Source organism: Limulus polyphemus, unplaced genomic scaffold (genome assembly GCF_000517525.1).
Source record: "Limulus polyphemus unplaced genomic scaffold, Limulus_polyphemus-2.1.2 Scaffold497, whole genome shotgun sequence".
Taxonomy (NCBI): domain Eukaryota; kingdom Metazoa; phylum Arthropoda; class Merostomata; order Xiphosura; family Limulidae; genus Limulus; species Limulus polyphemus.
The window spans coordinates 129,006-153,217 of NW_013666107.1; the positions used below are offsets into that span (position 1 = coordinate 129,006).

Sequence of the window (24,212 nt, forward strand, 5' to 3'; positions counted from 1 at the left end):
AAAATTAAATCGATATCTTTACTTTCATTATAAATTTTATGAGCTTGGCTCTAGGCGAGGTGATCCCACACTTTGTCTTTACTTTAGGCTTATTATATCAACACTCAAATCAGCAAAACTGTATTTGGGAAATGCTGTATTCCCCAAAAAGCTAAGTCCTAGCCTTTAGCTTTATGATCGTCATTTGAAATGGCCCAGTGTAGAAATAATTGTGGAACGCTGCTTCAGTCTATCAGTTCAGAATTAAGGATGGGTATGTCCACTTGTGAAGCTGTGTGTGAAAATCTGAAACACTCTGTATCAATAATATTCACTCTTAATTTTATAATGGAAATAAAGGATATTGTAGTATATATTTGTTATATTTGATCATAACTAAACTACAAGGCATCTTTAAGTTGGTAGAAATTACTTTTGTTTTATGAAAGCTTTGCTTATGCTACACTCGAAGAAAATTCTTACCATGCAAAATGCATATTTATCATGTCAACTTCTTAGCTAATGATTAACTGAAAAAAAAACCAAAAGTGAAAATTATTAGCATTTTTTAAAAAAGCATTTAAAATGAAAGTTTCTCTCTCTCTCTCTTTTTTTTTTTGCAAAATTAACAAAAACATTAAATATGAAAATATTGGGCATCTCAGTCTTTAACTTTTGCCTGAAGTAAGCAAAGGTAGGTGTTTTTATGTCTTTGATAGATCAGGAAAATAACAGAACCATTTCCAAATTTTCCAGGATAAGTCTTACTTCTTCATTTTTAAAAATATACAATTAAAAAATAATCAGTTGTTAAATATGAAGCATTTTCATGAGTCCATATAATAAATAATTGTGCCCAAAAAATTTAGGAAAATTTACCTTGGCTTCAGTTTCATGTTCCAGAACATTTTATGTATTTTGGAAGTTTCCAGTCCACTTTTAATTATATGTACATATGCATACATACACACATACACGTAAGTGGTCTGTTCCACATAAAATGGCTGAAAGCCATGAATTTCACCCTTTTATAACTAATATAGAAGATATCTTTATTTGGGTATATTCATGTTATATTTTCTTATATTTGTAGGTAGTTTGTTGTTGATCAGATATCTTAGTGTTATAAATACGTACTACTCTTTTTACACAGGTAAAGGCTACACACTTCAACCTTTGTCCTTGAGTCTCAAGTTAGCACGTATGTGTTTCAAACAGGTGACACAGAAACATGTACAAACTGGCTTGGCTTAATATCACATGTAGACCACTGACTGAAGTATGTAACAAGTGAACTTATGGAATACCTGAATTTGTTTCGCTAGTGTATTTAAGTCACTTATGTCAATAGTTCCATCTGGCACGACAGTAATTAAGCCAATAAAGCCAATACTAAAATTCACAAATCATATTTAAGATACATATCAGACTTCCTTAGAAACCACTTAGTTAAAACAAAGGGAAACTTAAATGACTATATTTCTGCCTGTCTACCATACTGCCTCAAAGTTCTGTCATTACATCTACATATTTTATATAAATTACCTAGTGCACTTGGTTTACACAGAGTATTACACCTTGTGTTCATGCTGTCATACAGTTTATCAAGATATGATTGTGAAATGTTGTTCCAAATGTTTCATTCTACACAATACAGCTAATTTGGCTGGTCACCTTTTGATCTTCTAAGTCTTTACCTAAGCTCATACAGCTTCAAATCAAGATTTTGTGCAGACCAATAGATGGTTGTGAGTGTTCTACAGGACTTTTACAATCAAGATATTGTTTCACCAAGTTTGTTGTACGATTGGGATCTTTGCCATTTTGAACAAATAAGGCCTGCCCAATGAATAATGTTCCTGAGGGAATAGCATAATGAATCAGAGTATACCTGTATTGGTTAGCAGACAGGGTGCTATCGACATTGTGTAGTTCAACATCATCGTTGGCTGAGATACAGCCTCAAATTTGTATTGATCCCTCACCATACTACCATTCAGAACTTTATCAGTAAACAAACTGTCCTTTATTGCTGTAAGAAGAACATTACCAACTTTGTTCATTCCAATACCATTTCAAACTTTTGGTTTGGTTATCTTTTCTCAGAAGTAGTTCCAAGAAACTATATTGAGACCAATTCGTTCTGGTGCGTATATTACTACTCCCTAAGTAACATTCATACCTGTATTTACAGCAAAATCTTTGGCATGGTCTGTACTTCACTGTTGCCTATTTTGTATAGATACTTAAGATCACTTCTGAAGAGTTTTGGTTTTTTTACTTCAACAACAACTATTATTGTCAGAGCCTACTTCACATACCCTTTTCAGATTCTTATATACAATTCCTACTGAAACCTGAAATCTTGCTACAATTTTTTACATGAAATATCCTTAACCAATCAAAAATTTTATTTCTACACAAATATCATGCAATATTTCAGTCCCAGTATCCATGACCAAATTCACACTACAAATACTAGGCATAGTATGAAATGCCTATACTTTATTCTGGTGTGGCACTTTCTGATTGGTTGAATGAAACTAATCAGAGTTTAACTATAAAAACAAGACTCTACTCTGAAACAGTGAATTTTCACATGATAAATGGGCAGTATTCCTGTAACTTAGCTTTATAACCTTTTCCCCCAACATTTTCTTATTATTTCCAATACTTTATTCATATCAATTCTAACTCCAAAACTAACTACAAAAGCTTATTGTATACTAAAAAAATATTATAGTTTTAATACAAGTCCAAGATGTTCTATGATCTGAGGAAATGCTTTAAGTCTCAGTGAAGTCTGTTATTAATGAATCTGCAGTATTAGTTAAAAATATTTCTAGTTGCTTACTTTGAAATCCAAGATATCTTCAGATCTCTAAGTGCCTCAGTAAACATTTCTTCTGGTGTCTTTTCTTTTTCTGTGTGTGCCTTGTTCAGAGATGTTTTTTTTGGAATTTCAGGAATGATATACTTGAAACTATATATGTCCTGAAACATATATATATACACATATTAAAGTTTTATTACCAATTTTAAAATGTAAATATCCATTTAAATAATCAACTACAACATTTAATTTTATAGTTTTATATTGACAGAGGTTCTGACACAAATCTATTCTACTCCATACAAAATATTTCTAAGCTGCCCTACATTTGTATTGCAATTTTTACTTTATAAAAATTAGAAACTTTCATTAACAGATAACAATGAAGTAAAAAGTTTTTTCTTAAATACACACACATTCTTTGCATAATATATTACTAAACAGTCTTAGTTTTGTATTATAATTTTTCCTTAAAAACCAATGAAATTTTATTTATGAATAACTAAAAAGTAAAATGTTTTGAAAAGTACACTGGCATCATCAGTGCAAAGTCTTTTTTATATCTGACAAAAAATCTTCTTGAGATTAAAATTTTCATAATTCCTTCACTATATAAGAAATGAACATTAATAGAATAAGCATGCAGATTAGTTTTAACTTCATAAACGTTTTCATACAGTCACATCATTCAAATAAATGTATTAACCCTGTGCACATGGGTTTGTCAAAGTGCATACATTACAATCTTTTTACAATTACATTCAAAATTGAATTAAATAATTTTATTATCAATAAGCTCAGCATCAAATTTATAACTCAAATTCTTATATTATCAAAATTTCAAAAGGAAATGCTTAAATAAGTTCTCAATCTTCACTACTTTGTGTCACAAGACATATCTGGCACTCTGATTTCACCTCTAGCTGATATCCTAGCTCGAGGAAATCATGTGCATATAGCGTGACATTATTGTAACTTGAATGTTTGTTTACACTAAGCTATCCCACTGTGATAAATTTATTTTCAGCTACTGTAAAATGATCTAATGTACAATGTAATGTAATAAAACTAAAAGAAAGCAGATGTGAAAAATGTTCGAAGCTGAGGTTGTTAGGATAAATAACCGTAAATGTTTCTTCCAATCTGCAACCATTCTAGAAATAAAAAAGGAATTTCTTGATTTTATTTCATATTTTTTAACTTTCATTTCACTATAGATTGATGATTAGGGTAGAAAAATTAAAAGATCAAATACTGAGTTTGATGTTCATTTAGAATGTTCTATAGGTTATGCAAATGAAAAATGAAACTGTTTGATAAAAAAAGTACTTTTATTCTTAGCATGAAAATCACCTTTCACTCAGAATGACTCAGTAAAGACTTCATAACAGACTAAAAACTTGTTAAATTTCGTGAAGATACACTTAATACATTCAGTTATAATATGTATAGTTACATGGTGGTTACAAAGTCAGTCAAGTTGACTAACCTGTATTCACAGTTAGTTCGTATTATATTATTCATACTAACCATTTAACAAAGAAATAATATGTAACTCTTAGAATTATTGGAAATGTTTTACTTTGGCTTTAAGTAACAGTTTCCTAGGAATGCCAAGATATTAAAGTTTGTTTGATTTAGTGCAAAACTACACAATGGGCTATCTGCACTCTGTCCATCATGGGCAACTGAACTCTGAATTTTAGTGTTCTAAGTCCATAAAGTTACTTCTGACCCACTGAAAGATGCCAAGATATCAAAAGTGTTTAAACTCTTATTTTTTTGTAAATTTTAGAGAGATTTAGTTATTAAAGAGGTGTTTTCAAATAAGATAAAGAAAATTGACTGTAATATTAAAGTCAGTCAATAAGAATTAGCATTACATAATATATAGAGAATTTTTGCTTACGAATTTTATGAATTAACCATTGCTATTATCATAATGAAGCCAACATTTAATTCTTGTCAATAAAGTTATCAAAAAACGTTCAATGAAGTATGATAATGATTTGAATTTCTAATGTAAGACTATTTGATTTTTAGCATAAAGTGTTTCATAATAGTTTTCTAAAATAATCACAAAAAAAGAAACATAGAATAAACTTACACTTTTCTTTCCGAGATCATCTTTAGCATATGTTATTGTGCCTGTTAGGTACTGGCCAGCAGTCCAACATTTAGATAATCTATGGTTAAGAAATATGACATTTATAACCTGTAATTAAATAACATCCTGATGTAGGCATTCAAATATTTTGAATAATAATAAACACAGTTATTTAAATTGTAAAAACAGCTGTTTTTTTTAAGTCCAAAATTATTATGTAAAGTTAATTGCTACACTATGTCATAATTTTCAAAAATATTATTTTTGTCATTTAAACTGACTCTTTATGCTCATGCTTACATCAAAGCTAGTCTATGACATTGGATAAAGTAAGCAATACAATTTAACAGTGAGTGTCTCATTAACAATGAAACTTTCTTGACTTGAAAGGCTGTTTCAATGTTTTAATAAAATCATTTTATAACAATAATTACATCAGAGTCAACAACAAATGGGTTAAAATACCTCAATTAAATAACAGCATATAAAACTACCCTTTAATGTCAAAGATAACTATACATACTAAAATGTCTTACTAAATTATGAGTTATAGATAATTCATATTAAATGCTTTTACAATGTATTGTTTTCAAGAGAACATCAATGTTATGAACCATTGTTTGATTCTGCTTTCAGATTAATCCATATAAAATAAACAAATATTCCATTAGCTTTATTTCATGTATTCACAATTACTTTTGCTCTGCATAATTTTTTATGATGCAAGTTATTAACCAGTCCTGACTTTCAAAACTATCTACCCATCATCCTTTTGACTCAATTTATGACAAAAAAAATCAGTTAAATGAGTCAACGGTAAGATATATTTAAAGAGATGGGTATGAGAATGTTGCAAAACTGAGGACATAAAACACATTTTACTATACATGAATGTAGATCCTTCAGAAGCAAAACAAAGTCTCCTAAGATACTCAGCAAAAATAAGTGATAACCCTATTAAACCAAAGTTAGTTGTTTACCTCCTTTGGTGTAAAGGAACTCTAAACAAGTGGTTGAAAAAATCTACATTGTTAAGTGAAGAATGTGTTTTATTTACCCCCAAATGAAATGATAATAATAATAATACACATCCAAAGACACCAATGGCAAAATAATCAAAGGCACAGTCATCAACTCAAGTTGAAAGTAGTGCTCTACTAAAGAAAACTGTAAAAACTCACAAAGTCTACTTTTTGCATGAAAACCACCTCTTCAGATTTAACCAGAGAGGATTCCTCTATGTTTAATAACTTAGGGTTCATAGGATCGACTGTTAGCATAACAGCATTGTATAAAAGGTTTGAAATGATAAAGCCAAATAGAGACACATAATTCAGCTTGGGTGTGTAAACACTGAAGGAAATGTCAAACTGGTGGAAGGAGAAGGCAACACTAAAACTAGATCTCATTCAAATCAATGAAGGCACATGTGTCAGACACAGAAACCAAAACCTGCATCAAAAATCATCACTGAAAATATTCAAACAAAGAGCATCTAAAGGAGGGGGGGGGGTCATATTGCATAATTTCAAGGCTTCAATATCATCCACAAACCATGGAAAGTCACCATAAAATTGATATAATTAATAAATTAAAATATAAACTTAATATGAATAACGTTTTCTTAAAGTTAAAAGAATATTTGAAATGTTTAGGTCAATCTTTGTGCAGATTATCATACTGGTTATGTGAGAAGTGTACACATGTTTAAAGTTATAAGTTGTTTCTAAATTTGAGCTTAATATAACATTTAGAATGTAGTGTTTTTACCTTAAAAATATATGTTGTTCAGGCAATAAAATAAGCATACATGAAACAATTAAATATAATCAGAAATGAGTACAGTAGTTCTTTCTTGACTAATCAGCTAATAACGGATGAGATTGCAAAGAACTTGCGATGTAGATAAAAATATACAGTTTAACAATGCTAAACTTTAGATGCAAGTAATGTAGTGAAGTACTAAAAACAAAAAATACTGGTTAACACCTGATTCTTCAATGTTTTAAGCTCTAAAGTTTTATTACTTAAAGAAGTAAAAAAATTTGGTGGTAATGATAATGATTTTTCATTTAGTACAGACAGTAATGAACAATGACAATACCCGACTGTTCATGAGATAAGTGATTTATATATATGTTGATCATTTTATTAAGAAATTATATTTTATTAAATACTGGAATGAGAAATATTATGCAATTACTGACTTTTCACTTGGTAGGGGTGTTATAAACACTGGGCATGCTGCACCAGGCTTAAGTATTGCTGTGCAAAATTTCTTTCCCCCAATCAAGGCTTCTGAGTGGTCAGCATAAATGTCTAATGAGAGAGATGATGGTAGCTTTGACTGGACTAATAAAGGCATGTCAGTGATCTTCTCTAAAAGAGAACGCTGTTCATGACGAACTTGGAGCTTGACTGTGTAATCCCCCTTCTCAAGTTTGACTGAGTACTGAAAGTTGAAAGGATAAGTTTACTTTGAGTATCTCACCGTTTACAAGTGAAACAAAAATATGAAATTTGCATAATTGCAAAACTTACAAAATACTTGCTTCTCACTATACTTTTAAAAACAATGCTAAATAAATTGGTTTATGGAATAAACTACCTCATATTGAAAGCAAGCACCATTCCAAGACACAAAACACAGCTTAAGAATACATGATATTTAGAAAAAAATATTATATTTAATAGACATTAAGACCTCCAATTTTCCAAATAATTCCTAAAAGGTTATTATTATATAAAGTTAACATATGTACTGATATTTTGTCTATTCATGATGATATTGTTGAACAGCTTTATTATGCAGTCATACTCAACACTAGAACTGTCATATAGAGGGGGAATCAATTTATTGACTACTGAAAGTTCAGCATATTTGTTAAAACAAGATCAGTTTGTGACAATCAAAAACACACATATATAAACTAGTTGCAGGCAAGGAAAGTATCTAAAACTCTCTTTAAATTGAAAATATAAAACAAACATAGAATATTACATAAACAGCATTTAAAATATAGCAACTAACAAGCTGAGGTACCCATCCTTTGTCTGGGTTATGAACTTTAAAAAATGTGGGATAAATAACACAAAAATCCTAACTTCCACACAATTTATTTGTAACATAGCATTTTATTACAGTATTCATTATTACCTCACCCAAAGTTTTGTATAAGCTTTAAGAACTCACTATGTGTATACTTAAAACATGACATACACTGTACGATAGTCAAGGTGACTTTATAGGAAGAGGGAGTGGCCAAGGTAGTGGTAGTAGGGGTGCTTTCTGTTACCCTCTTTCAACACCAAGGTCTTAATGTCCTTCCACATTGTTTCACATTATTAATTAATTTATGATCACTGGTCACAGAACTGTCTTACTGGCCGAAGTTGTGAGGTCACAGGTCAAAGAAGGAAGTGAGCATAACTCAAGAAAGGCATGTCAGTGATTTTCTTTAAAAGAGAATGCTGTTCATGATGAACTTGGAGCTTGACTTTGTAATTCCCCCCACCCCCTACACACACACTGTGTGTGTATGTTGATTTAGAGAAAAATAAATTTTTTTGGTGCAAGCACTACCCGTGAATGTAGTTTAGGTTAACTTATGTCAAAGATCATAAATGTTCAAAAACAGCAATAATAAAGGTGGAGGGAGTTCTGAACCCCCCAATAACATGCCCCTTGTTCCAAACTATCTTTCCACAAAGTTTGGTTGAGACTGGCCCAGCAACCTAGGAGTAGTTAAATAACAGACAGTCAAACACAAAATTTTGTGCTTGATATATATATATAAAAATATAGAAAATCAGTTGTTTTTTATTCCTCAGTGCATCAGTAATAAACTTTCATGCAGCATAATTAAAAAATATTAAATCATACAAGATTAATAAGAATGTTCTTACTTTTGAAGGGTAGGCATCTCCTGTATAGATTAGCTGTTTGTTAGAGTCAAATAACATCCACAGTTGACCCTCATATTCGGATTCATACAGGAGATCACACAGTAGAGGACAGGATGGTGTAACTTCACACTGTTTCATCTTAGAAAAAAATTTAAAGCTTATATCAAGTAAAACATCAAAATCTGCTCAATCATACAAGTTATAAACCCAGTATTCATCAAATAAATTACAAGCTTTTAGCCACTAGGACTATAATATTCATAGGAATGTTTGCTATATCCATAATGTACCAGCCTAAATGACAAATTCAATTTCACCATGATAAAACCGGTTTTCTATTAAAATAAAAATTGTATTCTTTATTTTCATTACATCAGAGTGTATTTATATAAAAAAATTATACCTCTTACTATTTGGTTGTCAAATCTTAAGGACTAAAAATGATACAATAACAGGATTACTTAATTTGTATTTCCTGTTGCACAAGGCATGTTACTTTTACCTTTATATTAGAACAAATTATGTTCACAAATGCTTGATAATTGGTGGGGATAACAAAACACACACAGAACAGTTACCGTTCTAAACATATATGTTTGTTTATCACTACATGAAACACTATATATATATATATATAAACACACACACAAAACAAAAAACAACAACAACATTATAATGAGAATAAAATTCATAATTATTCTTCCATTACCAGTACTCATTGTCATCCTTAAGTCATAATGGATAATGTCTATATCCAAAGCACTCAAACACATTGGGGATATTCCATTTAACAGGGAAAATATTGATGCCAATTTCAAACTCACCAACAACTAAGGAGAATCAGATTATGGGTTGGAAGTTGAGTGCATGAACCCACAATGTCTTAACCCCTACTGCCTTTCGCTGCCTGCAGCCAGTTGTGGGAAGGCAGTCACCCTTAATATTTAGATATACTCTTAAAGTAGAATTAAACCACTCTAAAATTCTACAATGTAAAACTCATTATAATGTTTTTGTTTTGTATTAAACTCATTATTGTTTTATAGTGCTGATTTTAAATGCCTATGGACAATTAATGTATTTAATAGCATTAGACTTATTGATTTATATAAATACATATAAACACACTCACACCACATACAAGGGTAATGACTTAGTTGACATACATCATGCACACATGTAGTTCATAGTCAAACCTGATGTTACATACACAAAGATCCTACTCTTATACATGAATATAAACATACAGATGCCCCTATTATTCATAAAGTTTTTACTGAAAACAATCATATAGTATAAGTATATCCATTTTTTATCAACTTCCATTATTTCTATACACAAAACCAGTCATTTACACTGTAAATATTCTTCAAAAGCATGGTATCTTTATTATCATGCACAAAATTCTGGGAACAGTTTTATCTTGTGATACTGAATGGTTTGTTACAGTACAAGTTAATATTATTAACCATGACATGCACATGACAAGTTAAGGAGTGAAATGAGGAAAGATCCACATATCGTTCACAACTTAGTTATAAATGTGAAATTAACTCCTAGTATATAATAATTTGTAACAGAACATGTATAAGCATATGATACAAGATTTCAACATTAAAACCATGGTATTCATACATTAGTTATTATAACATACAAAAATATACATTGGTATAATAAAACTAATAAACTTACTCATAATTAGAATGCTACTTATTTGGAATACCGATTACACTAAACAGTGTCACAAATACAAACTTGTATTGAAAAAGTCTTTACTGGATATCCAGAATCATATAACCATGTATTTTGTTTACCTTTTTTCTTATGTATGTTATCATTAATTCACAAGTATAATGTATCAAAATTTTAAAGAAATATTTTTCATTAACATTAGATTTAAATATGTAGAAGTAGTACAACAGTTTTTCAGAATTTGGTGAAAAATGTCACTATATCATTTTAAAGCATTTAATAGGTATTTTTGGAAAAACAAAGTGAAAGTACAAAAACCATATCTAGGGCAAGATGAAAGGAAGAGTTGCACTATATCTTTGTAAGCTTATATATATATGTGTGTGTGTGTGTGTGTGTGTGTGTGTGTGTGTGTGTGTATATATATATATATATATATATTTAAAATAATTTATTCATACATCCAAGCACTTAAAACACTACTGTCAAAATATAAGAAAGTATGAAATTCACACAAAGTCCTACCAACAGCATTCAAACATATTTCCAAGAGCAGCCAGCTGAACAAAATAAACTATGGAACAGTCTCCTTCAAGTGTCTATTTAAGATACTTGATATCTATTGGGCATTTCGAAGTGCAGACAATTTACAAAGAGCTCCTATGCCAAACAGAATGTAGCCCACACCATAACACCTTTATGTCACACTGTTCACCCACCTACCTCAAGAGATTTGTATTTGTTTATCATATTGAAACTGGGTGAAATGGCTCTCACAACAGGATTTACACTAAGCAAGACAGTGCCATGCATTCTTTGGGTAATGTGCAGCTTGCCTATCCCATACTTTGCGAAGTACAAATATTTAGGGAGAGCTTGTTGCCCAAGCTTCACTACTGGTGCCCCTTTAAATGTGAGCCCTTTGGAAGTAGTAAAGTCATTAAACATTTGCTATAAGTATGACCTGCAGCACCTACTGCCAGTCTGAATGGTTTTAAATGTTTTTCTGTCAAGTTCCCAAAAACATTAAATGGTTTCATTCACAACAGATTACATATAAACAAGCATTAGGACAACTGTACATATTAATTTAACAAATTTTCAGAAACCTATCATTTATATTCCAGCATATTTGATAAATTTGGACATTTTGTGCAAATTTTTACACTATTAATCTACTTGTCTGCAATATGACTGTATTTACAGTCACTGAATTTCCTTGTAGAATATGCTGAGTACCTCTAGTCACATGTTAAGAGATGTCAGGATACGTTTGAAAACAAAACAGTGTATATATTTTTAGGCAGGTATGCATATTAAAAGTCAAATGAATATGATATTAACGAATTAAGATTGTGAAGATTACTTTAATGTGTTATAAAAACATGCAGAACTGAAAGGTGATATCAATTGTTTAAAATCTAGTGTAGGAGCATGTTTGTAGACATTTTAATCATTTTTATATTTTCTTCTAATACACTGTGTTGGAGGTTAACATGTAAGGCTGTTAGAAAACGTAAAATAAAAATACATTGAATAAAGAATGGAATGGCAGCTACAATGATATCTTAGAGCTACCTAGAATAAGTTGTTCATAAAAAACAACAAAAGGACTAAAGTTCTGTAAAAAATACAAGGTAAATAACAATAATAAAATTACAAAATGGCTTATATACAATGGTGAATGTGTAGTTCAATTGTAAGCCGTATATCTGTCTGCCTTTTGGGATAATATCTCGACATCCAAGTGGCACCAGCTTATTCTCTGTTGGCCTCAGAACTTGAACATGATGCTTTAAGCATACCACAGGTAAAGCTTCTTCTTGTTTTAGCAATGAAGCAATTTCTACACGGTGGATACCATCAGCTCCTATCTAAAAAAATGTTTCATTTATTCTTCCAATTGTCATGTTCATATATCAGAAAAACTACAGGGTTCAAACTAAACAGACAGAACAACTCTTTAACAAAACAGAGAAAATAAGTAAAACCAATAATGAAAAAAAATTTGACTGAAGGCTTTAAAAATAACTTGTACTTATAACCTCTCTTTCATTGATTGATTAATCCATTCATTTTTTGTTCATTTATTTTATTATCATTAATAATTACATCTACTATCTTTAAAATATATGTATTCACAGCTCTATAATGCCATCTAGTTAGACTCATTATTACAGCAGGCTGGTACAAATGAGATTAAACTAAAACAACTGCTCATTTTACTAAATTTTTCAAGATCTTTGTGTGATGATATTTTATTATCTAATTCCTATGAGAGAACAATCTACGCTATGAAATAATAATGAAGGGAGATAATAATTTGAAGAACATCTTTGTATTTCTTAAGTATTAAACTTTCACCAGAATTGTACTCAATTTATTATAATGTTAGCCCATTGTTATAGTGAACCAAGTTGTCAAAAACCAATTCCAAGCATACTTGAAAAACAATATTAAACAATTATTGATTAAATGTATTCCTCCCCAACAGCTCAGTGATAAGTCTGAGGGCTTATAATGCTAAAATTTGGGTTCCAATACCCATTATGGGCAGAGCACAGAGCTCATTGTGTAAAAATTAAACTTACTACAACACACAAATTATAGATATTGGTACAGTAGAACCTAGATTAACAGGAACCATGCCATTAAGAGCAGACCTTTTCAGTCTCTTTCTTTTTCCTACTATTTGTAATCAAAATAAATCTTGCAATAACAGCCACCTTGACATTTTGGATTAAGGGCAGTGTCATTAGTCTCATTTTCTATACAAGCACTTGATAATGTGAGCAGTTATCTTTGTATGCCTGTACAGTATACTGCTAAATTCCAAACATCCCACCAGAAGGATGACCAATATTCAAACACTTGCGATGTTTATTGTATCAGCTTCAAAGCATATACTTCAATAAACACTTTCACAGATTCAAAGTGTTTCTTATTGCATTAAAGTTTTATTTAATGGTGTAGAACTCAAATAAAAAATTTCTATTTCATAAAATCAAACAGCTATATAGAAACAACATCAAACACAACATTGTATGTAATGATTAATCATTAGTTATTCCTAGTTAAAAATAATTAATAGCCAAACAAATACAGAAAAAAAAGAATTTATAAAATTACATTCCTTTCAATCCTTCATTATATTAATCTTATGTTTGACATGATTTCTTATGCTAAGATGAGGCCAACTGCTTCAAAAAATTTTATTCAAAACTAATTTTATTTAAATATTTTTGAGATTTGATGTTTGACAAGAACAAAAGATCCCCTTATTGTTTTACATGATGTATACTTGTGAAAGATAATAAAATTCACAATCTGAAAATAAAACAAATAAATATTTATAAACTATATAAATACCTATGGGGTCAATCCTACTGACATTTTTCTAAACTATTTATATACTATAACACATTCATGTTTGCTTGTTTATTTTTATGTGCAAAGCTGCACATAAACCATCTGCACTTTCCATATGATGGGGCTGAACCCCAATTTTTAGCATTATAAGCTCCCAAGTTTACAACTATGCCACTAAAGGAATGTGGATCTGTGACTGTTGGGCTACAGGATCAATAAATAACAAATGAATCCCACAAAAAATGTAGACAAAAATGTATAAATATTACATTAAATAATGTTAGTTACTGCTGGAATTTTCTGTATCTTATTAAAAAAAGGAGTGATTTCTCTCAATTAATTTGATCAGATCTTTAGACAGTACTGTAGTAGAAAAAAAATATTTAACACATGGACTCTACTGGTAGTGAACAGTATTAAACAAATTGGGAGTTTGATTATTAAAGGTTTCACCAAAAAGAAGAAATAAATTCCTTATCTTTACTTGTTGCACTACAGGAAAAAGTAGTAAAGCCTGTCAACTAAAAGATGATAGACATTAGGTATTGATAAATAAGTTGTTTTAAAATTTTACCCCCCAAAAAGCACACACACACACATATTACAAAGTAAAAAATTAAAACAAATGCATTCTAGTTTGGGTATAAGTGGCTCAAGCTTATTACATATAGATAGATCCTAAAATAAGATAAAGATATTCTAACTTAATTAATAGGCTGTTCTCTTACCATAGTAATGTTAGGTTGATTTGGTTTAAGACCACGGAAAGCAATGCTGTAATCTATAACAATATCATGTGAATTTGTCCACCATCTTGCTATACAAAATTCTGATGTTCTATTGTCCTGAAAATACAAAACTTGAACATTCTTATATCAAGTAGTTGTAATTTACTTACACATATAGAAAATTATAACAATTTTAATTTAAAATACATTATATATATATATATATATATCCAGACTCTAATAATAAGTATGATTTAGATGGATTTATAGCACAAATTTACCTATAAAAGTTTAGAGTATATTAAACAAGAGTGAAATGTTGTATCTGCATATTACACATTTTCTAATTCAGGTAAAAAGTTATATTAAAAAGAAACATGACATTATATAAAAAACAAAGAATCACATTGTGGCTGGTGTAACAGATAAATAAACAGGTCATGAAACTCCTGTAAACCTAGAAAATACAATGTGGCACAATAACAGCAGAAAAAAAACTCAATTTACAGGACATGACACTGCTACACTATAGAAACAATGAAAGGGAAATTTTTCTTTTGAATAGAGTAATTATTCGTTTTTTATTCAATATTTTTATTTTTAACAATAATTTATCTAAACTCCTAAGGTCACATTTTTAAAAAAACAGAAGAAAAACTAACCTTTACAGGACATGCAAGTGTCATTTCTCCTTGTGGCCCAAGTTGTACTCGTTTGAAGAACTCCTGTCCTGTACAGGACATCTGAGGTTGAAGTTGTATTGAATGAAGTATAAATGTTGAGCTGCGCTCTTGATTATGTGATTTAATCTTTATAACTACACAAAAGAAAAAACAGTAAAGAGATAATGAGAAAAGTGAATGAAGAACTCCAAGCACGAGCAGTCATCCACAGAAAATTATAATCAGGAATTAGTAGTACCAACTAGAGAAAAAAAAACTACTAAAATGTAAAATCTATATAAAACAATTAAAAAAAGATGTAATTTAACACAAAGAACAGCAAAAAAGAATAATCAAGTTAATAAGTATGATTTAGATGGATTTATAGCACAAAATTTCCTAAGAATACTATAAAAGCTTAATGTATATTAAACAAGAGTGAAATGTGGTATCTGCATACTACACATTTTCTTTGGAAAGAATTCAGGTAAAAAATTATGTTAAAAAGGTTGTTTGGTGTTTTATGGTGGAAAGCAACTAAGCTATCTGCACCAAACATCCGGTAAAAACAGTAAAAGTAAAATTGAAGTAAAATGTAAAAATAAATTGAGTTAAAACCAAAATATGTCCAAAATACAGAAAAAAAGACTAATTGTTCTTAAAAATTAAAAATACAATCAAGTTGAACAGTGTCACTATCGCCAAAACACCGTCCAATGTCAGGGTGTGAACCCTTACAAAACACCTGTCTAAAATGGTGCCGCTGCTCACAGTCGTAATGATAGTACGACTATTGTGACTTGAGTGTCACAAAGGCTACACACTTTGGTGGATCAGTACCAGATAAAAGAAAACAATGAGTTAAAAAACTGTGACCATTGTGTAGCCTTGCTAGGATAACCTCCTCCTTCTGGTCTTTGAATACAGGACTGTAGTCCATGTATGGGACAGCCACGGCCGTGATGGCGCCAGAGCAGACAGACTTAGCTGTGGTGTCAGCAAGCTCAATCCCATGAATATCAATGTGGCCAGGTATCCAGAAAAACTGGATGGAAACAGAAGATAGAGAAAAATGGGCCAGTCAATGTTGAATATCGACAAGAAAAGGGTGAGAACTAATGTTAAGCGATTCCAAAGCCAGAAGAGAGCTAAGAGAATCAGTGTAAATGGAACAATCGCTGTACTGCATAGCTTCTACATGATCCAGGGCAAGAGAAATAGCATACAACTCAGCAGTGAACACAGAAACTGTAGAGGAGATCTTGTGAGCAACTACTGAGCTACGGCAAACCATGGCAGAGCCTACAGAGTCATCCGATTTCTAACCATCTGTGTAAATGGGAATAGAAGGATGGTTCGAAAGATGTTCAGCACAAAAGAAGACAGTACTTCCAAATGGGAGTATCCGCCTTCCTCAGATGACTCAAGGAAAGGTCACAGGCAGGGATGGTAACAAGTCATGGCGGAATGGGCTGATCATTGGGGACAGCAACGTCATCCAATGCCTGACCCAATTCAGCCAGTTGTGCCCCAATATGAAGGCCAAAGGGAGGAATTGCAGACTGCTGTTCTGAAAGAGCACGGCCCACTGAGGAAGAAAGACATAATCCTAGGTGGGATGCTGTGGTAAGGATCAAAGCTTGGTAGCATATTGTAGAGAAAGTTGCAAACGATGGAGGTGAATAGGAGGTTCATGGTACTCAGTGTACAAACTCTGGACTGGAGAAGTATGAAAAGCCCCAGTGCAGATCCGAAGCCCCAGATGGTGAATGGGGTCCAGCATCTTAAAGGTTGAGAAATCGAATCCACAAAGAGATTTGGAGGAAAAACTGTCCTTAACAAGTAAAGGGGAGCCTAGTGGTCAGGTTCAGAAAGAGGAAAAGCACTTCAGGTAGATGAGGCAAGGAAGGTATTAATGAGTCCACAACACAATGAACAATGGCAGTAACATCCTCCACAGTGAATGAGCCTCCAGGGGCCACAGACAAACTAGAAGCAGTGTTAACAACACTGCCACAACCTTGGGGGGAGGTAGTAGTCACTGTCACTTAAGAATTCATTGTTGTTAATGTAATTCTCTGGATCAATTTGTTTTTCATGCAGTAATTTAAAGGTGATGTAGTTTGAAGTCAATTTTAAAACCAAATAAAATGAAGTGAATAAAAGTAATGCAGATCTCATTAAGTTGATACAAAGTATCAATTTTGATAAAACAGTGCCAAGGGAAAGAATAAAATTAATTTTGAGTGGGAATGCTTATGGGAACCTACTGCTCATGGAGCATGTGCTGCCCTCCTACTGGTAACTAACATAGTTTACATTAAAATGTTTGATTTAGGTGGGAGTTAGATAAAGGCTAGTGGCATGTGCAATATCTCAAAGGCAGATGCATGAGGAGTAGCTACTGTGTGCAGAGAGGTATGTGGATCATTTCGGAATCTAACCATATACTTTTATTTATGTCAAAGAAGTTCAAACTGTAGTAGTTTTCAACATTTTTTCAGGGTATGTCAAAGGCTTATCATCAGGCACAAGAACCTATTGTTATGCTACCACTTTAACAAGTATATAAAATCAGTAGTGTTAATGTAATAAAACTTTCTCTGTGCATTTAGAAGTGTTTAAGTATATAAGTGAAAAATAAAGTAAAGAACTAGCAGAAATATTTTTTTTCAGATATACAAGAAACATTTTTAACCAAATGTGCACTGAACATAAAATCTAGCATATTTCACCCAAAAAGAACTGAAACAAAAATACTATACAAGTTTTTGTTTTTTTCACTACAGCCTGTAAATGCTTGAAAATTGTGTACCAAGTTCATTCAAGTAGATTTAACTGTTTAGTTAAAAATAATTTTTGGTACAGCATTATAGTCTGATGTGCTAGTTAAAAATTGCAGGTTTGGATTATCTAGCTTTTGAAAATTAGTTTGAGAAAAACAGCTATGACTTAATTAGTTATGCCAAATATTGAGATTTATTTTCCAGTTACTAGTTTCATGAAGAATACAAGTAACCTAATATTATATACAGTAATACTCACAGCAATCTTAAATGAAGTGCACAAGTACCAAATTGTCATAAAAAACCAAAAACAATGATAAAATAATAACCTTACATATAGATATACAGGCATTTCTAGAGATATACAATAAAGCACCTAATACATTAATATGTACAAATTTAAACTACATTTGTTTGGTCACACACAACAGTTTGAAGATAAACGAAATAATGTAATAATTGAAGGATAACTTAGCACACAGTTACTCGATCTCCACAAATACTAGAGGTTCATACATCTGATTTGTGGAAGAACAGGTTTAGTAATTTGTTTCAGGTGCAATGAAAGTGAGAAAACACCATGTAAAGTTGAAATAAAATAAAACATTTTGTTTTTGAAAGAACAGTAAAAAACTGGCTGACTGTGGAAATGGATGGACTACTGTTAAAATGGAAAATAAATAACGGAGTTATAATGCGTTTGAATAGATAACTAAAACAAAGACAGATTACAAAGACATTACAAATGCAAAAAAAACAGTGACAGGACTTCTCAGTAAATTTTGGCTATCTCAGATCAGAAAAACAAATGGTCTTCCTCAAAATAAGAAGCAAAACTTCTGTCAAAGCCCTGAAGCTCCATTTATAATAAATAATCTCTTTGTGGCTAACCAATAAGAAAACAGGCACCAGAATGCAGAACTACAATCGTAAGATATCCCACAAATATAAAAACTGGTAGGACACAATGCAACCATCCCAAGAAAGAGTATGTAAGTTCCTCGACTGGCCAAAAGCTTAAAAAATTAACACTTCAGACTGGACCTCAACTGGATTTAAGATGTTCCAACTTAGAGTTTAGAATATTTCAAAACTTTTGTGGTTATGAAGTACATAATATAAGAGAGAGTAAGAATGTAGTATGTGCATACTATGTTCATACAATCTAGCTCCATGCAGAAGCACTAGTCTATTTGTTAGTTTTAAACACTAAGCTTTCTGTGGTGTCCACTGCCAAGATGTTTCCACTGCTAACAATTCCTGAACTGTTAGCATTATAAGCCCTCAACCTTACAATTGAGCTACAAGGAGGTAAAACATTACTCATTTTCCATAGAATGCAAACTTTAAGAGCATTTAAGTACCCTGAAAAAATAAAGAAACTTTATCCAGTTTTTCATTGCAAAAGTACAAAGTTGTGAACAATGCTTATTATCATTTAGTTTGTAGGAACTGTTTCTTAAAATCAGTTGAGAGCATAATCATCATTACATAAAAATTATGTAATAAGATACAACACACTAAAAACTGCATTACAGTATGTCAAGGTAAATCTTACTTGAATTTAAAATTTCGTCGCTATTTTAAGCTTATGTAATATTTCTCAAACTTAGCATTTTGTTGCTAATTTACAGCTCTGTGTTCATCTAGTACCCATTTTATGCAGTCATACACTCTACAATAAAATATGTGGTATTAAATAAGTTTAATATAAATTAAATCTTTTTTAACAAGAGAATTGGAAATATAATCAACAAACTACATATGCTAAAACTGTATCACTGCAGAGCTAGTGGCAACTGAGCAGTTGCTGAACATCCTATTTATGCTTTTATAGGATTTAATAATGTTACTACAAAACTGATCACAATTTCATATTTCCAGTTTGTAAGTCTAGAAGAATAAGCTGATGGATTTTTTTTAGTTTTCTAAAAGTTAGCTACACTTATTGTGTTTTTCCTCTTTTGAAAAATCAATTAAATGTTAATAATTTTATGCTTTACTTTTAATTTCGAATTATTCCCATTTCCATCAGTTATCAAATACTAACCAAGGCAGACTAAGAAAATATTAATTATCAGGCCTAACCTCTTTTGAACTTAACAGTATACATAAAGTTGATTTTACTGGGCCTAAAGAAGTGTTTCTGTTTAACTACAGGGATTGATAATGTAATATAATAAAAAATTTGGAACCTTACTACATAATTAAAGACCAAGTTGGCATGTTTGGTCATGTTGTATCCCACAACTTGACAATTGTTCTGTAGCATTGTTTCAACTGCAAAAGACCTCACATAAGACTGTCACACTTAAAGCACACCACTCCCCTCTATTTTCCACAGCTCATCAGGCACATGAGAATGAGGATTTCTCAGTGCCCCTTTCATCAGTCTGACTGCACATAAATCCATAGTATTATATCTAGCAACTTAACTGGTATGTTTTGGAATAGCATGAATATGTCATGACAACAACTTGTGAACATGACTTTTCCATGATGATATCATTTTTGATTATGTTGTGTACTGTTACCTGAGACACATTGACAGCTTTTGCCAATGACCTTTGTTTACATGGATTCTCACCTGTTACAAGATACACTGCACTTTGCTTATTATGTCTGCTTGTTGCAGGTATTTTTCTGAATGGTCATGGTGCCCCAAATTAATCCATAAAGCTTTGTTATCCAGTACTATCACACACATTGGATATATGCATCTTGGGAATTCTAAATTAACAATTTGAACACATCTTTATGATTTAAGCAGATGAATATTTTGCATTGGAAAAGACTGTTAAACACCCCTTCCCAAAAGCAATAAATCTCATTTGGCATCACACTAACTACAAAACAATGGCAAAATGTAGTTCTGATACATGCCATTGAGCTGCAACTTTATATTTGCTGTGGTTGTCACATGACTTGTTGATTTGCTTATCCAACAGTATTTCAATAAAAGGTAATCAATTATCTGTAAATTTTTTTACTGCTCTTTTCAGAAAAGTAACATAACAGTGGCTTCAAAAAGCACTTTTCAAAGCATAAGGTGACTATTTTCTTTTCATCATGACATACAAAACTAATATATCCAGAAAAACATGAAAAAGAAGGGATAAACATCTTTAATTGTTTTTGAAGTTTGAAATTGATGTAATTATTCAGTTTAGGATGTGAATAATAACTTTTACAATGTAAACATTTTAAATGCAGGTAATTTTAATTTTAGCCTGATGATTATTCAGATTTGCAAACTGATGGTTGTAAAACAAAGTATACATACTTTAAACTCATATTTACTTTCCTTTAAACAGATAGCCATTTGACAAAAAATATATTTTTATTTTTGCAAGTAAAATTTTAAAAACTATTTCCCTCTTTTTCTCCCAAACAGAATATAGATATTTCTGTAATTTGTCAATGTTTTTACGATCTAAAATTCAAAACAATATTTGAATAAACAGCTTTTCCACTGGAAATAGATTATTTATACATAGGTTTTAAATAAAGAGAAAAAAAGTTTTAGAATTTAATTAAAATTAAAAAAATCTTGCATATAAATATTACATTTCTTGTTTGCAAATTTCTTGAAATAGACAAATCTAGAAAATGGTGCTTAATACATAACTCTAAGAAAGATGTGAACCAGCTAGTATTTACCTCTAACTGGCTCATACTCTAATGTCATTATATTATGGTAAATTCCAAATCTGGATGGTAGAAATATGTCAACTAAATTAAAATCATAAAGGAAGGTTGCTGGTCAGGTAAGGCAACCCTGCTTCTTGTTAAAGTATCATAAGGATGCATTGCCATTAACAGAGACCAATATGCCATCATTTTTTACTCAAAATACTACAAAAAAAATTGGTGCTTCAAAAATGTATGATTTGATTTTTTTAATGTAAATTAATACTAAATGATATCAAACTCACTAATTTCTGAATCTTCACTATTATACAATCTGACTAGAAATAATATGAAGAGCAAGGAATGTCTTGAAAGTATGTCACTGCTTTAATACATGTTGTAAGGTTTGTTAATTCTTACAACACATAAATCACTTCAACCCTTGAGAAATCAACAGATAACAATATAATACCCTGAAACTTTTGTATTTACATTAAACTAAAATTCTTTTACATACCTGCCCAAGTAGCTCCTCTCGGTATTTCAATAAATTCACGTACTATAGCACCTGGTTTCATCATTACACCAGTAACTGCTAGCTCCCAATCAGTGTTCTCAGTAATCCTTAACAAAAGAAAGTAATCACCATATGTTACATTATAACATTGATACATCACTACAAACATTTCCTAATGATGACTACTTTGAAAAGTAACTATCCCATAAAAGAATTCATTCATTGACAAGGTAATAAACAATTGTTAAATTAGCTAAAGTCTTCTTATTCCAATACAAACCAAGATTTGACAAATATCAATTCTTTTCACATGGTTCCTACACCTTAGGCAGAGTGAAATTCCTTGACTTCTCCCTGACAAAACTATGTTATTCCCTGACCAACTGAACTATGCTTGCAACATAAGAGGTGTTGCAAAATAAAATAAATCACACTTTTTTCCTCGAGGTAATGATGAACTTGACAGGACCGCGAATGTCATCACCCGTGGGAAACCGTCATTTCAACATACTCTTGGCTGTTTGGCTCTTTGCATTTCATTTTTTCAAAAACTTTTGAATCATGGTGCTCAATAGAACTCAGGTTCGTGTTGCATGTGCTGCCTTCGGGATGGCTCAGAAACTAGTTGCAGACATGCTCTGAGAATTCAAGTCTTCCAATTGCAATGCCAGATTTGAAAAATCCGAATAATGCCTCAAAAGTTTCAGAATAGTTTAATTTGAAAGAGTGGTCTGTGAAAAAGTGGTGAAATGTAGATTGGGAACTCTCCAGATTTAAATCCCGTCGAAAATGTTGGAGCTTTTGTTCAACAATGCACAGAAGTAAGATTGGAAACTTTGCCTGAATGCAAGAGGCACAAACGTGAAACCTTGATTCGTGTTCTCACTGATGTGCTCATAGAGACAGCCACAAAAACAGACATGTTTGTGGCAGTGCTGAAATATTTTGCAAATGATTAAAACTCGTGTGTGAGAACAATGATGGCCCAATCAAGCGATATTGATACTTGGAATTACTTTTTTGATTGAACTTAAATCTTATTTTACTTTGTTATGCTCTCAGGGAATAAAGTGTAATTTATTTTGCAACACCCCCTATTTTTGGACTATTTATTATTATTCATCATATGTGTAATTGCAGAAAAATTATTCATGTATTGTTTAATAAAAACAAGACAGGCTGTATGTTCAGTCACAGGTTGCTTAAATATCATTTTGAAAAGTTTCAATATAATCAGTCACATGCTTCTCAAGTTATTCATATTTTATCAGAACATACACAACAAAGGCACTTAATCCATTTGTTTATGATAGTGCATACCAATCACTTTTGATTTTAATTTAAATCACCAAAATATTATTACAGCAAAATCAACACTGTAGATTTTGAGATTTGTGAGTATTATGTTTAGACTTTTAACTCTCTCTCTACACAGGCTCAGTCAAATTGACCGACTACATGACCACTTTGTACTCATTATAGTTTTGATACTACTAACTATTAATATAGTATGTATATCTTCCCTAAATTTGGGAGACGTTCACTAAACTTTACAAGTCTTTTAGATACAAAAAAGCAGATTTTTTAGTAAAGTATTTTTAATAAACTAAAATAAATATTTGTACAAGAGTACAGATTTGTTCTTTTACTAGTTTGAGTGCAAAGTGATTTTCATGTAAAGAGTAAAAGTACTTTTATTCATCTCAAAAATCTCAAATTCCATTTGTGTAATCTCTAAAACCTCTTAAATACATATCAAACGTTTTTTTCAGTAAAACGTCACATTTTATCTGTTATTTTCTCTGCCTTAACTCTCTACAAGGTTAGTCAATTTGACCCCCCAAAAAAAATCAAAATAAATCTAAATTACCCTTTTTCTCTCTAGAATGACTTCAAATCATAATATGAAACTATATTTATCCTAAATAGCTTCAAGTTCATAACAATATAATTCTATTTATACTTAAATTTTATTGTTATGTTGCCCTTTGAACCATGTCTAA

General features: G+C 31.1%; 1 protein-coding gene across 1 annotated transcript in view; it reads right to left on the minus strand.

Moving 5' to 3' along the window:
* The window catches only part of LOC106458658 (tripeptidyl-peptidase 2-like), a 99,852-nt gene that overhangs the window by 18,843 nt on the left and 56,797 nt on the right, over positions 1–24,212 (minus strand). Inside the window, exons 17-24 of the mRNA XM_013918188.2 lie at positions 22,210–22,316; positions 15,277–15,431; positions 14,615–14,731; positions 12,194–12,391; positions 8,826–8,963; positions 7,127–7,371; positions 4,920–4,998; positions 2,834–2,973 (exon numbers count right to left, since the gene is read on the minus strand). Coding sequence (XP_013773642.1) covers positions 2,834–2,973; positions 4,920–4,998; positions 7,127–7,371; positions 8,826–8,963; positions 12,194–12,391; positions 14,615–14,731; positions 15,277–15,431; positions 22,210–22,316 — 1,179 coding nt within the window. The remainder of the gene's footprint in view (positions 1–2,833; positions 2,974–4,919; positions 4,999–7,126; positions 7,372–8,825; positions 8,964–12,193; positions 12,392–14,614; positions 14,732–15,276; positions 15,432–22,209; positions 22,317–24,212) is intronic.